This window comes from Punica granatum, chromosome 6 (assembly GCF_007655135.1).
Source record: "Punica granatum isolate Tunisia-2019 chromosome 6, ASM765513v2, whole genome shotgun sequence".
Classification (NCBI taxonomy): Eukaryota; Viridiplantae; Streptophyta; class Magnoliopsida; order Myrtales; family Lythraceae; genus Punica; species Punica granatum.
This window is the reverse complement of record NC_045132.1, coordinates 17,871,483-17,887,388: the sequence shown is the minus strand read 5'-3', so window position 1 is coordinate 17,887,388 and position 15,906 is coordinate 17,871,483. Positions and strand designations below refer to the sequence as shown.

At 42.4% G+C, this 15,906-nt stretch overlaps 2 protein-coding genes across 3 annotated transcripts; both read left to right on the top strand.

Annotated features, from left to right (window-relative positions):
* Positions 1 to 449: 449 nt before the first annotated feature.
* Positions 450 to 3,322, top strand: LOC116211469 (probable UDP-arabinopyranose mutase 5). 2 transcript variants are annotated; one of them, XM_031545865.1, is made up of 3 exons: positions 450 to 842; positions 1,628 to 1,757; positions 1,979 to 3,322. In XM_031545865.1, the coding sequence occupies exons 1-3, from the start codon at positions 729 to 731 to the stop codon at positions 3,013 to 3,015; spliced, it is 1,281 nt and encodes a 426-aa protein (XP_031401725.1). In that variant the 5' UTR covers positions 450 to 728; the 3' UTR covers positions 3,016 to 3,322. The 2 variants fall into 2 exon arrangements, with proteins under 2 accessions (XP_031401725.1, XP_031401724.1); XM_031545864.1 differs by having other exon boundaries at positions 565 to 842; positions 1,864 to 3,322.
* Positions 3,323 to 4,150: 828 nt separating this feature from the next.
* Positions 4,151 to 5,834, top strand: LOC116210532 (uncharacterized protein At4g13230). The gene is made up of 3 exons (XM_031544414.1): positions 4,151 to 4,360; positions 4,878 to 5,000; positions 5,400 to 5,834. Exons 1-3 carry the CDS (start codon positions 4,238 to 4,240, stop codon positions 5,559 to 5,561), a joined length of 408 nt encoding a protein of 135 aa, XP_031400274.1. The 5' UTR covers positions 4,151 to 4,237; the 3' UTR covers positions 5,562 to 5,834.
* Positions 5,835 to 15,906: the final 10,072 nt, after the last annotated feature.

Here is a 15,906-nt window from a genome sequence, read left to right as displayed (position 1 = left end):
AATCTCACTGACAAAAAGTTTAAATAAATGGCTTAAGAAAATCTTAATTCCAGCCTATATTACATGTTGTTCTATTGAAGCAAAGAAATTTTTTGATCCGTTTAAAGAACAGTTCTAGTCCTATGCAGGACGTCAAGTCAATTTTTGGATGCCAATCCACGTAAACAAAATGTCAATCTCATACCAACGTGGCCGATAATTCACCACTTATTTTTTTTAATTAAGATATCGAGTTTAAAAATTCATGCTAAGAGAGTTTCACTTTTTAGTGAATCGATTCGGACCGAAATTGAATTAATTAAGACCCATTAAACTTTCAGATTACCAACATAACACACCAAAAAAAAATTAAAAAAAATGAAATCGACCTGATAGTAATTAGTATGAGGAAGGAATGATCCCGACCGGATGATTTCTGATGACAGACTTAGGGATGCAAAGTGAAATTTCTGGGGAAAGCGGGGACTTCTCCCGCAAGAAACGGGAGGGTCGTGAGTCCCACGCGCGCGACGGCGTGAGGGCGGAGGAAGAGCGACTGCATCACGGTTGTCGATGGACGGAGATATCACGGAGCAGCTGAAGAAGACGAAGACGAAGACGAAGAAAGAGGGAGAGAGAGAGAGAGAGTCGGTTTCGGAGCTCCGAAGGTTTGACCGATTCATTCACACTCAAAGGCAAAAGCCCTCAGAGAGAGTATGATAGAAAAGTGAGGAGGAGAGCGGCAGTGAATGAGAAACCCGCCATCGCTTCTCTCTCTCGCCATTGACTCGGCAGTCCCAAACCTCCCCAACTTCGACGATCTCTCCCCCCTCCCCGACCACGTCCTCGTCGATCTCTTCCTCGTAAGCTCCTTCTCTGTTTCCCTCTCCTATCTTGCCCCTATTTCTTTGTGGTGGTTCATGGGTCGTTGTCGGATTACTGTTAGAATCGCGAGGCTTTCTGTTTGGTTTGATTTGATGTCGATAGATTCGGGGCGCATTGTGCTTGTATCTGTTGAATCGAGTCGAAATGAGCAAGCCCTGTGATTATCAAGAATTTAAGCTTTATGGCTTGTACTGATGAAAGTCTTGACAATTAGATCGGAGGTCGATTTCTCGTCACAGATTATGGGTTCTTTGCTAACTGGCATATCCTTAGCCGAAGAAAATGCCTAATACGAAGATCTATTGTCCCGATTCTTAGGATGGTGCCTCTTTTTTGGTCTTTCGAATACTTTTGTTATGTTTGCCGCAGAACCTTGTGGTACAAAATCCTTTCTTCAGATGTAAGGTTAGGAGTTGATTATCTTCTTTGTGTTCGTCTGTCTGTTATTCGTTTTGCACGGATCTTCTTTTCTCTGGTGGTCTTTCTGGGCCACAAATGGTACGACGGAAGGAATTGGAAGGGCTTTGGATTGAACTGCTGTACAATAAGCAGACATTTTAAAAGCCGATCCGTTTCCTATCCTTCGAATGAATGTGGTCACGTGGTGTAAAAGCTAACTGACATGATATTCAAGTTTCATCTGCTTCTTTTGCCTGTCTTTCGCCCGCTTGTGTTATTTGTGCCTCTGAGTGCAACTTAAAAAGCGCTCAGATTGCAGGGAAACTGCAAGAGTTAGTAATCGTTACTTTTGTTGCACAAATAGAGAACATTGCGAGCTGGAAAGCTGACTGAGAAGATCTTGAACCTTTTCGTAGCAACTGGCAAAGAAGAGGTTCTCACGCTTATTCGGTCTCTAAATATCCGGCGCGTTATCACTCCTGTTCTTCCTACCAGTAAGTCGTATGCACATGCTTCGCTTCTTGCTTATCTACAGGCTGCTGAAGTGTTATTAAGCATTTTTAAGCTACCCATTTGTCCTCCCTGCTGCCTATGTTTCAGGGTGCTCTGAGAAATTTTGACGTTGAAATTTCTTGTGATAACTGCTTGGCTGCTTTAAGAGATTGCGATAGGTTTTGCTGGCGGATTCTTTTTTCGGCTCACAGTATGTCTCGAGCAACTATCAAGGATAACGAGGTTGATATTGTGATCGGAGCCCTCCGCTCTGACCTCACATCTTTTCTTAATGGATGGAGGTCAGTTTTCTCCCAGTTCCACCTGATAATTGTCAAAGACCCTGATCTCAAGGAGGAACTTAAGATACCTGATGGCTTCAATCTCACTGTATACACAAAGACTGACATAGACCAAATTGTGGGCTCCACTGCACTCTCTTTCTCTGGTTACTCATGCCGCTATTTCGGTTTCCTTGTGTCCAAGAGGAAGTACATCATATCCATTGACGATGACTGTTTCCCTGCCAAAGACAATAAAGGGATTTTTGTGGATGCCATGGCCCAGCACATTGAAAATCTCACGACTCCAGCGACTCCCTTCTTCTTCAACACACTCTATGACCCTTATAGAGAGGGAGCAGATTTTGTTCGTGGATATCCATTCAGCCTTAGGAATGGAGTGGACTGTGCATTGTCCTGTGGACTTTGGCTTAATCTAGCAGATCTGGATGCTCCCACACAAGCTCTTAAGCCTGGGCTAAGAAACAACCATTATGTTGATGCGGTTTTAACTGTTCCAAGAACGACTCTGATGCCAGTGAGTGGGATCAACATTGCTTTCGATCGAGAGGCTCTGGGTCCTGCACTTTTCCCTGCTCTGAAGCTAGCAGGGGAGGGGAAGGTGAGGTGGGAAACCATGGAGGATATATGGTGTGGAATGTGTGTGAAAGTGGTGTGTGATCACTTGGGCTTGGGTGTGAAGAGCGGGATTCCCTATGTTTGGAGGAAGGACCGTGGCAATGCTGTTGAGAGTCTAAAGAAAGAGTGGGAAGGTGTGAAGCTGATGGAAGAAATCGTGCCGTTCTTCCAGTCGCTGAGTCTCTCGAGAACAGCTGCTACAGCTGAGGAATGTGTGGTGGAAATGGCTACAACTGTGAAGCAGCATCTCGGAACAGCACATCCGGTGTTTGGTCGTGCTGCTGATTCCATGGTGGAATGGGTTCGAGTGTGGAAGGCCGTGGGGTCCAAATCGTCCTGATCGTGGGAAGAACTATTTCATTGAGTGTAGCTGATTCCTCTGTTTTCAAAAACTTGAATTGTAGTTCGGATTGATACACTTAAATTCTAGCCGTCGCCTTATGACTAACGTGGTACCTCTAAGAGTGCTTCCTGTCTCTGTTGGGAGAGGAAATAAAAAGAAGTTAGCCGCTGTCTCTTCAGCCATTGTCTGGTTACTGGAGTCGTTCTTTAAACCAATGAAACACTGGAATTTGATCGTATTTTGTCTGTATAAGTTGCTCACATTGCCTGTTAGTCAACTTTTAGCCGACCAAGCTTTTGTTTCAGCGAAGCATGGAGAATGCAGAAAACGTCGGTTATGTTAAACTATTTCTTTTTTCCGTGCCTAGCATCATGTTTGAAGTCATAGAAAGTGAATGGTTTTGGATCCATGTTTAAAATTGCCGCACTTCATATGGCCATTCCATTCAGTGACCTCTCCATCGTACCAATCACCACGCAAGGTAAGTCGAGCCTAATCACCTAACCGACTTCATTTACATCAGAAACTGCAGGCCATTGTCTATAGTATAATGAGATCCTCTAAACTATCCTAGAGCATGGAACCGAGTTTTGCACTCTCTTCAGATTAGACGGGTGCCTCACTGATGCGATTAAACCGAAACAGAAAGAACAGAGCAACTCTCCTTGCCTCTCTCACTCTCTCTGCGTTACGAATAAATCATAATGGACTACAATATCATTGCTTAATGATGATGCAGAATATAAGGCTTGAAGTTCTCAATGGAAGAGACAAGAATTCACAAGCAGGCTGAGAGACCGAGCTTTCCAAGATTTTGCAGTTTCATGCATGTTTTATGTTCGAAATCCCGAGCAAAAGTATAATCTCCAAGTTTTCTGTGTCCGGAACACCATCTGATGGACGGAAAGGGACAGTCAATTCAGATCTTTCATTAGACAGATTCTATTTTCCCGCATCAAATGTCGACTGAAAGTCTCAACAGAGAGCAAAAGTTTCGAGCTTCTTACTGATCCTGAAAAACTGGATCTTCATTGACCCCTTTGGAGACACTTGCAACCAATCAAACCTGCAGAAAACGCTCTCAGATGCTCCGAGCTGAAAACTTCCCTTCTCTTATATATTCAGCCCAAGACAACTCTCTTCATCAGTTTCTCGTCCCTTACAAACATCAAAAGCACTTACAAATCCAGAAAAAGAGTAATATCCAAAGAGAGAAGAAATGGCAAGTTTGACTCTGGGCTCCGCAATCTCCAAGTCGGGAAAGTTTGTCTCAATGCTCACAAGGACGAGCGCCTTTGATCGTCCTAATCTGTTTTCCGCTTCAGGCCGAAGGGCCATTCAAGTAAGTCCAGAGCCCTTTGTATGTCTTGCATTGGAAAGTCCTATACATAAGTATGTTCGTGCTGCCACAGAGGAGACTTGGTTCTGGTTCGTAACAGGGCGTCCAGGAAGTTTTTCTTATGGAACAAAACTCGCCTTTTTTAGACAATCCAAAACACAGTTTTTTGTCAATACCGAAAATATATTTTGATTACTGAGGGGCTGTTTGGAATTTTTTTCAGCTAAAATTATTTCAGAATCAACTCCAAGCTCCATGAAAAATAGTTTCCTGACATATGATGTGGTGGGAAATGTATTGTTTGAAAACTGGACCGTAAAATTGAGATTTTGAACCGTAGTGGCTCAGCGGAACTGCTTTTGATAACATTATTGTATGTTCATGAAATCATTTCTTTGGGAAAAGATCTCAAGAACGATATTTGAGAATAATATCGAAGACAGCCTAACGGATTGTTTTCTGATGATAAAACAAGTTTTGTAAACTTCCTCAACAACGCATCATTATTATTTTCCTGCAGGCAAGTTCGCATCCAGAGTCTTCAGTGGGAGCTGAAGCGGTGGATACTATTAAACACGGGGCAGATGAAGCAGTGAAAGCTGGAGAGAACATCAAGAGCCGGGCTGCTCACACTGCACAAAATGTATACATCAATATTTATACCTCCTAATTCCTAAAACACGTGTAATTAAGCTCTGGACGGAACTCTATTCCTTTTCTCGTAGATAAATAAAAGATTAAACTATTCAGGAAAACCGATCACTTAACAGGGTCAGGTTAACATTCACTTTCAGTTTCAGTGGACTAGGCAACGATTTGTAACTTACAAGGAAAGTGAGATCAGTTAGGCCAAATACTTCCCCTTGACAGTAGGATATAAATAATGGAATGTTAAAATGCAATTAACGAGTGTCCCGACGAGGATGTGCACTTCTGCGGGCACATCTATAGGGAATAATTCGTATTTCAATAAGTATAACGCAATCTATGCGTTCCTCTATGAGTTCTAAATTCTGGGAGGGTGTGATTGATTATTTTTCAGGTGACCGAGAAGGCCAAGCAGACAGCTGAGAGTGCATGGGATACTGCGAAGGACACGGCACAGAAAGCCAAGGACACGGTGGTAGGAAAGGCCAAAGATACCTCGGATTCCATCAGAGAAAACGCTGCTAAAGTCGAGCGCTCCATGAACACAAAGAACTGATGATGCTGAACTTCGCTGTTCGTATTCATCAGTTCATTTACCAGTCCACCAAGTTATGATGATGAGGCATTGATCTTTAGTTCAGTTGCCTCCCTATTGAATTTCTCGAGTTCTACGTTTCTTTTAGGTTCCCCTTCTTTTCCTTCTGTGGCAGTAATCTGTTTGTTCTTTCTGATCATCAGTTGACAATGAGCCAAGTCTTCTCGCTCCGTCTCTGATGATTATGTCTCGAATTATTATGTCACAATAAAGTGTTTGGTTTAGGGTTCCGTTCGTTTGGCATACTTGCTTTTCCCTGTTCAAATAAGCACTTCATTTTTCTATCGGACCTTCAAGGGCAATCCATGACCACGGCAAAGGCCCCATAACATCCCCAAAAGAGACTCGCAGAAATCATAAAATATATGTCATATCTTCCGATTTGTCCCCGTTAATACAATCAAACTCGAAAGAAAATCCTAGGAAAAATCATTCATTAAGATTAAGAGGGAACCTTTAGGAGTTCGTTACGTACAGCAGTGGGAGAGGATCCTTAAGCACTCTTTCATTATTTTTCAAGCAGAAATAGTGTCCAGGGATAAACTTTCAAACCATGGTTTGGGTTAAATTTGGTGTTTGCAAACATGATTTCCTTGAGCAAGTCAATAGGTGTTACTTTTGCTAATTATGTATTTCAAATATTAATCAACCATCTATTTCAGTTTCAACAGTTTTAAGTTAGTGTTTTCAAGCAAACCAGTTCTGCTATATATTTCAGTATCAATCAATCATCTAATTTTAATTTCAAGATGTTATAAATTAGTGTTTCCGAATAACATATTAAGAAATCTCAGTAATTTTATTTAGGTACTTTTTCATCAGCAACAACAATTTGAAATCAGTGGTTTGTGCTGCCTGTGTCTCATGGCGTTCTCTGGAGTTGGTAAATAATTAGAGCATTTCCCATTTTTATAGGAACTTCTGTACCAGAAACAATGGTATCTCCAATTATAGCCCCTTCGGGATGTAAAATATCATGAAGTTGATGTGCAGCTAAACTTTGACCTGATATATCGGTCGGAAATGTCTTCTGGATGCACGCACAACTTGCCAAGAACCCAGCCTAATCCATTTCCGGGCTAGTCTAAACAAGCCATTTGCACCTAACAAATTGGAATTAATTCACACTGTCCCCAAACAAGACTGGAGTAGTAGACTTCAAGCCGAGAGGAGCTAAGTCTCTTACCATCTGAACCAACCTCTTGCTGGTTGGGCGAAGTCAATTAACATGGCCTGCACTAAATATGGGGCCCTCAATCAAACACGAGAATCAGGGTGAGCATCTGGTGTGTGTGTGTGTATATATACAGACAGTTTAAACTGTCTCTCTGATCCTGAAACTGGGTCTTAATTAACCCTTTGAGGACTGTTTTGAGACCAATGAAAACTGAGGGAAACACTCTCTGATGATCCCAACTGAAAGCTTCTCTCCTCTTCAAATGCTGCCTGTAGATATATAGTAAAGCACAACAAACAGAATATCCTCTTCATCAGTTTCCTTTCCCTTACAGACAACAGAACAACTTTCTGATTCAGCAAAAAGCAACATCCAAAGAAATGGTGAGTTCGACTCTTAAGAAGAAAGTAAATTAGGATATTCATCCTAACCCAATTCAATTTAAGAATACTTTTTTCTTATATTTTATTTATAGAACGAGGAAGAACGTTAAATTCTTTTTTCTTTCCGCAGGGACAGGACCAACGGGCCTAGGGACAGTCTCAGGTAGACAGTTTGGCGTAGGCCTCCCAAAGGGTAACGGAGGCGTGCAAAGGTTTCCTCAGGCCAGACGGAGATTGGCCCTCGAGTGCAAAGGCAGAAGGGGAAGAAATACGGAGTTCTGCTTCTGGCGGCAACACGCTATGGGGTGATGGTCCCGTATTTGAACCCGAGTATCCAGGATAAAGCAGAATATTTGATGGAAGAACACACTTCTCTGAAAATATGGAGTAAAAATTCAAAAGTTTCTTATTTGTAGTTATAATGCCAAAATATCATGGTACTACTGGAAGGATTCCTCTTATCCTGAGCAATTGCAATAATCGGGTTCATTGAGATTCCTGGTATAGTAGATGGAAATGATAAAAGAAGACCCGGGAACAGATCTATCCAACAAGCGGTACTTCCTGACACTGTATTTGAAACGGTTATGAGTCGAGTTCAGAACGTCGTGAGACAGTTCAGTCCATTAGAACGAAACCCGTTCTTACCACAAGTTTTTAATAATATGGCTGTGATCTGTCATTACGTGCGATTATCTCTCTGCAATTTCCAAATGCGGCAAATTTATGTCAAGGTTCTCCCGGACGAGCGCCTTTGATCATCCGAATCTCTTCTCCGCTTCAGGCCGAAGGGCCATAGTAAGCTCAGGGCCGGATACTGTGGTTCGTAAGTGTTCTTTCCAGAAGTTATTACGAAGCAAAGCTCACTAATGACTCGAAAAATGGTTTTTGGTCGAGGTTTTCTTGATTACTGGAAGTGTTTTTTTTTTTTTTAATTACTGAGGGGTACAACATATTATTGCCCACTTCAAGCAGGTGACTATTGAGTCAATTTCGCCGATTGAAGTGGAAATTGAATCTACTGATGTAGCAGTGAAGGTGGAAGAAATTGACGACATCACAAGCCAGGCATCTCAAACTGCAGATGATGGAATTTATTATATGCATACCTCCTAAAACATGTCTTTCTTAAAGACTTGGACAGAATTGGATTCCTCTCCTGGTAGAAGATCAATAACAAATTGATTTTTTTAGTAAGAATCGATCATTTGACATGGTCTAGTAGTGTTAAACTTAGAGCAAGATCACTTTATTTCACGTATATTACTTATACCGAAAGCATCTTCCTGACTGGCACCAAAATGATTTCCTATGGAATGTTTGAAATTCAGTTAGCGAGCGTTGGGATGAAGGTGTGCACTTCTGCAGGCACACCAAGACACTGCAGACTCTATCGAAGAAAATGCAGCAAAAGAAAAGGGCTCCATGAACACGAAGAACTGATATTGATGCTGAACTTCGCTGTTCGGATTCATCCATTGATTTATCAGTCCACCAAGTTGTGATGATGAGGCTTTTGTCGTAACTCATTGCCCTCCCTATTCTGTTTCTCGAATTCACTGTTTCCTTTAGGCTCCTCTTCTTTGCCTTCTGTGGCACTGTAGTCTGTTTTGTTATTTCTCACTCCGCCTCCGATGATTCTTGTGTCGAACTTTTGTGTCACCAATAAAGTGTTGGGAAGGGATGTACTCAACCAAACAATAACGCAGCGATTAATCTTCCTCCCCTTCTAGTGTAATCGAGATAGGAACTAATCAAATCAACCAACAAGCAGTAAAGTAAAAGAACACCAATAATTTTACGTGGAAAACCCCGATGTGGGGAAAAACTACGGGACCAACTCCGAATCAACGATCCACTATGAATGAAGGTTATACAATGTCTTTCATCAAGGGTAAACCCTTGGATCACCAAACTCAAGAGAAACACTCTCTTGGATCACCCAAATACTAAATTTGTCACCCACACCGGGTGGTTCACAAAATCAGCTGAAACAGCACCTACAGAGCTCGAATAGAAATTCTGACCGTTCAGAAGTTAGCCCCACGTGTTGTGAAGCTGCTGTCAAAATTTCGTCCCAATCGGAGTTCGTTTGATGTCCCGATCGAGGTTTGATCTCCAGCTGCGCGCTGCCCCTGTTTATCCGATTTTGCTCTGTTCTTTTGTTGCTGCTTCTGCTGATCTGCTGCTTCTGTCTGCTGCTGCCGCACGTCCACTGATCTGCAGCTGTTCTGCTGCTATTTATTCCTCAGCTAGTTTGCTGAAATATTAACCCTAACAAAAATGGGTTCTTGGGCCTATTAAAGCTCGATAAAAGCCCAATACAATTTGAGCCCAACTTCCTCCAAATTGGAGGGATACCCAACAAACTCCCCCTCCCGACTATTTGGAGGCTTCAAGCATACCGGCTATACTTCGGCAAACATGAAGTTTCTCCCTAGCGAGAGGTTTTGTCATCATATCAGCTCCATTCTCATCGGTGTGCACTTTGTCTAGCTTCACCAGCTTGGACTCCAACACATCTCTAATCCAATGAAGCTTGATATCGATATGCTTCGACCTCGAATGGAAAGTGGGATTCTTGCAAAGATGAATTGCGCTTTGACTATCACAGTGTAGAACATACCTTTCTTGCTTCAAGCTCAACTCCTGCAAAGACTTTTGCAACCACAACATCTCCTTGCAACCTTCGGTCACCGCAATGTATTCGGCTTCCGTTGTAGACAAAGCGATGCACTTTTGAAGCCTTGACTGCCATGAGATAGCTCCCCCTGCAAAAGTCATCAAGTATCCCGAAGTGGATTTCCGGGAATCAATATCTCCTGCCATATCCGCATCCGTATAGCCCACTAACTCCGGCTTACCAGTGCCAAAGTGTAAACACACCTTGGATGTTCCTCTGAGATACCTCAGAATCCACTTAACTGCATTCCAATGCTCTTTCCCCGGATTGGAGAGAAAACGACTAACCACACCAACAGAATGAGCGATATCTGGTCTTGTACAGACCATGGCATACATCAAACTTCCTACAGCTGATGAGTAAGGAACTTTCTTCATCTCTTCTTTCTCCTTCTCACTTGTAGGACATTGCTTCGAGCTAAGTTTGAAATGAGAAGCAAGTGGTGATGAAACTGGTTTAGCATTACCCATGTTGAACCGATCCAAAATCTTCTCGATGTACTTCTCTTGAGAAAGCCAAAGTTTTCCACTTGATCTGTCACGAGAAATATGCATCCCAAGGATCTGCTTTGCCGGTCCCAAATCCTTCATGGCAAAGGACTTGCTGAGCTCTTTCTTCAACTTTGCAATCTTGCTCATATCATGACCGACAAGCAACATATCATCCACATATAACAGTAAAATGATAAAATCACCATCCGAGAATTGTTTCACGAACACACAATGATCTGAAGTTGTCCGTGTGTAGCCATGGCTCAACATGAAAGAGTCAAACTTTTTATACCACTGCCGAGGTGCTTGCTTAAGCCCATACAAGCTCTTCCTCAGCCTGCACACCAAATGCTCCTTACCTTTAACTCGGAATCCTTCAGGCTGCTCCATATATATTTCTTCCTCCAAGTCACCATGCAGGAAAGCTGTTTTTACATCGAGCTGCTCGATCTCCAAGTTCAGACTAGCTGCCAGTGCGAGAACAACTCGGATCGATGACATCTTGACAACGGGCGAGAAGATCTCCTCGAAGTCAACTCCTTTCTTCTGGTTGAAACCTTTCACTACCAGTCGAGCTTTGTATCGAGGTCGCGAGTTCTCTGTCTTCAACCTGTAGACCCATTTGTTCTTCAATGCTCTCTTACCTTGCGGTAGCTTCACTAGGTCATACGTGTGATTTTCAGACAAGGAGTTCATCTCCTCATTCATCGCCTTCAACCAGTGCTCCTTGTACTCATGTGCCACAGCTTCATCATAGCACTCAGGTTCTCCCCCGTCAGTCAGTAGCACATATTCATGAGGCGGATATCTTGTAGATGATCGTCTTATTCTATCAGATTGTCTAGGTAGATCTGCAGGCTCTAACTGTAACTGCGAGCCTGTATCATCCGTAGTCACATCATCATCTACCTGAGGAATCTCACCCCCAGTCGTGGTTTCTTCATACTCACCAGGTACCTCTTCCATTGGATGCTCTACATCAACCGGTACAGGAATAGAGATCTCGTGAGGATTGCCTACACTGGCCTTCTCTAACTTTTGCAAATCCTCGATTGTCTGGTCCTCAAAGAAGACAACATCCCTGCTCCTGATGATCTTCTTGCTATCAGGGTCCCAAAGCCTGTACCCGAACTCTTCATGTGCATAACCCAAGAAGATGCACTGTTTTGCCTTGGCATCAAGTTTTGATCTTTCATCTCGAGGAATGTGAACAGATGCCCTGCACCCGAATACTCTGAGATGCTTGTATGATACTTTCTTGCCGGTCCACACCTGCTGGGGTACATCTCCATCAAGTGCAACTGACGGTGTAAGATTAATAAGATCAACCGCTGACCTCATTGCCTCGCCCCAGAAAGGCTTAGACAGTTTCGCCTGAGAAAGCATACAACGAACTCTCTCAACAATTGTGCGGTTCATTCTCTCTGCAAGCCCGTTCTGTTGTGGTGTTTTCGGTACCGTCTTCTCAAGTTTGATACCGTGAGTCCTGCAATAGTTCTCGAAAGGACCTCTATACTCACCACCATTATCAGCTCTGACATATTTCAGCTTCATGCCTGTTTCTCTTTCCACTGCTACATGGAAGTTCTTGAAAATCTCAGTCACCTGATCTTTAGTTCTCATAGGGTAAGCCCAAACTTTCCTGGTGTGATCATCTATAAATGTTACATAATAGAGAGCACCACCAAGAGATCTATCCGACATAAAACAAACATCTGTATGCACAAGATCAAGTATATGATGGCATCTAGAGGGACGACTTCTAACAAAAGAAACTCTCCTCTGCTTACCAGCTAAACAGTGATCACAGGTGCTCAAGTGCATACCTTTAATGGGCAAAGACTGCTTTCTAGCAAGAATTTGAATACCTTTCTCGCTGATATGCCCAAGTCTCCTATGCCATAGCTCGATAGGATAATCCTCAGCAACATTAATTTGACCGGAATTGTGTCTGGCACGCAGCCTGTAGAGAGTGTCGGTCTTCTGACCCCGTGCCACAATTAACGAACCCTTGGAGAGCTTCCATCTCCCATTGCTGAATTCATTACTGTAGCCTTCATCATCAAGTTGACCCGTCGAGATTAGGTTAAGGCGAATTTCTGGAACATGCCTCACCTTCTTCAAAAACAACTTGCAGCCAAGCTCGGTCTCTAGACAGACATCACCAGTACCGACAATCTTGCATGACTGTCCATTTCCCATTCTCACATAACCATAGTCCCCGGTAGTGTAAGATGAGAAGAAATCCCGATGAGGAGTGACATGAAACGAGGCACCTGTATCTGCAACCCAGGTAGAGTCCTGACATGTGAAATTCACATAGGCTTCATCACAAATGATGTAGGTCTCTCCATCAGATGCCACTGCTGTAGTGCCTTCTTCCTTCTTGCTCTCACCGTTGCCATTCTGATTTTTCTTCAGAGCTCTACACTCCCTTTTGTAGTGTCCCTCCTTTCCACAGTGATAGCAAGTGACCACTTTCCTCGTCTTCGACTTTGATCTACCCCTCGATTTGCCACGTGAGTTACTATGCTTGGAAGAGAAATTTCTGCTTTGACTTCTCCCCCGTTGTTCAGTAACCAAAGCTTCAGACTGAATGGAAATCCCCGAGCCTTTCCTTCTAGTCTCCTCATTAAATAAACTGTCTGTCACCGTGGCCAACGATAGCTTCCCGTTTGGCGCAGAATTGCTTAATGCAACCACGAGTGTGTCCCAATTATCCGGTAGAGTCCCTAAAAGTAGACAAGCCTGCAACTCATCGGGTAATATTATCTCCAGGTTCGTCAACTGGTTAATAATATCCTGGAAATTACTCATGTTCGCAGCCATATCACCTCCATCCTGAAAACGAAGATGAACCAGCTTCTTCACGAGGAATGCCTTATTTTGCGGTGTCTTCCTCGCATAGAGATTTGTCAATTTATCCCACAAAGCTTTTGCATTTGTCTCCTGAGCAACATGATGATAAATACTATTGTCTATCCACTGCCGAATCAAACCAATAGTCTTCCGATTTGTGCGTTCCCAAGCCTTGTCATCCTTATCTTTGGGTTTCGCGGAATCCCCTTCAATGGGATCGTACAAATCCCTGCAAAATAGAAGATCCTCCATCCGAGACTTCCATATAGAGTAGTTGGTTGCATTCAACTTGAACATAGATCCTGTAGATTCCTCCATCTCGAAAACACCGAAAAACTCAAACTTCTCTAACCCGAGGCTCTGATACCACTTGTTGGGAAGGGATGTACTCAACCAAACAATAACGCAGCGATTAATCTTCCTCCCCTTCTAGTGTAATCGAGATAGGAACTAATCAAATCAACCAACAAGCAGTAAAGTAAAAGAACACCAATAATTTTACGTGGAAAACCCCGATGTGGGGAAAAACCACGGGACCAACTCCGAATCAACGATCCACTATGAATGAAGGTTATACAATGTCTTTCATCAAGGGTAAACCCTTGGATCACCAAACTCAAGAGAAACACTCTCTTGGATCACCCAAATACTAAATTTGTCACCCACACCGGGTGGTTCACAAAATCAGCTGAAACAGCACCTACAGAGCTCGAATAGAAATTCTGACCGTTCAGAAGTTAGCCCCACGTGTTGTGAAGCTGCTGTCAAAATTTCGTCCCAATCGGAGTTCGTTTGATGTCCCGATCGAGGTTTGATCTCCAGCTGCGCGCTGCCCCTGTTTATCCGATTTTGCTCTGTTCTTTTGTTGCTGCTTCTGCTGATCTGCTGCTTCTGTCTGCTGCTGCCGCACGTCCACTGATCTGCAGCTGTTCTGCTGCTATTTATTCCTCAGCTAGTTTGCTGAAATATTAACCCTAACAAAAATGGGTTCTTGGGCCTATTAAAGCTCGATAAAAGCCCAATACAATTTGAGCCCAACTTCCTCTAAATTGGAGGGATACCCAACATAAAGTGTTTGATTTAAGCTCGATTTGTTTGGTGTAATTGGTTTCTATGTTCGAATATGCGCTTCATTTTTCTAAGGGACTTTCAGGGCAATCTGCAACCATGGCATAGGTAGCAAAACAACCACAAAACAGTCTCACGGAAATCATGTGATATATGTCATGTCTTCGGATTTTTCCCTGTTACTACCAAAAAACTCGAAAGAAAGTCCTAGGAAAATCATTCCATAGGGGAAACCAGGGAATGGATTATTTCCCAATACAGGGGAATCATTTGTCCTGTAAAATGGAATCGGAAACCGATTCTTGTGTAGTAAATAAATACAATCAGAATGGAGAATTCCGATTCCGATTCTGATACCAAAGGGGCCCTTAAAGTGAACATTGAAGTTCATTAGTAAGAGCGATGGCTTGTTCTTATTATTTCTCAAGCAAAATTAATGCTTGGGGAAAAACTTTCAGACCATGATTTGGGTTGAATTTGGGGATTGTAAATATGATTCTCTCTCACAAGTCAATACTATTTCTGCTTATCCTGTATTTCACCATTATTTTAATTTTATCATTTTTTTTAAAATTAGTATGTCAAAGCACTTATTCTGAACTCATGAATTATTTTTGAGTAATTTTATTTCTGTACATTTCGATTAATAACTGCACTGCCGGACCTTGTGCTTGCACTGCGTATCTGATATATTGATATTTGATTGGAAATGTCTTCTGAATTTACAATTTGCTGAAAACCCAGCCTGATCCATTTCCGAGCCGATCCAAGCAAACCATTTACGTTGGACCTATAAATCCATAGGAATTATTTTACCCAGACCATATGAACCGATCCATTGTTGGATGGACAAAGTCAATCAACATGGCCCGCACTAAATATAGGGTCCTCACTCGAACATGAAAATCGACCTGAGCCTCCGGTTTATATGCTCTTTCGCATCATGTGCGATATTCTAAATCAAATTAGACACACTCCCTCAAGTTATGTCTAGATAAAATTCGATGAATGGATGCACACACCTTAGAATCAAAATCTTGCCACACTGTCTCGACCTTTTGTTCAACCGAGAGCTTCATAAAGTTTTTCCCAAAACATTAAGGAATCAAATCACATTTGATCGATTGCTTTTATTCGTCGGTCATTAACATGTTGAGCAACTCATATGGAAGGAGCAGACGCAATTTTCTCAGTGTGATACCGGAATCTACTGTGGTGTAATAGAACGATGCAGACGTCCTACATTGACCATAAACATTGATCAAAGCTTGTATATTACATTCGATATCATAAACTGACTGATTGCAAATAGTAATCGGGTGACAGAACCGACCGGTGAAGATCGGATTGTATAAAATAGTAACTGTATGATGACACTTCCATTAATCAAATACTGTGTAATTCCAAGCCGAATTACATGATAAATCCACCAAATGAACATCTCGAGGCAAAACTGGCTATCAACTGATTTCAAAATTACATGATAAAGGCTAGTGAGGATTCAGTCTCGATAGCTGGCTTGTAAGTAAATCAAGGTTTAATTTATTCAGCTCTCAAATTCCCGACTCAACCCTTTGCTGACCCAAAATAATCTTGGCAAATTAGCATCCATTTCAATACTAATCATCAATCATTTCTTTTTAAT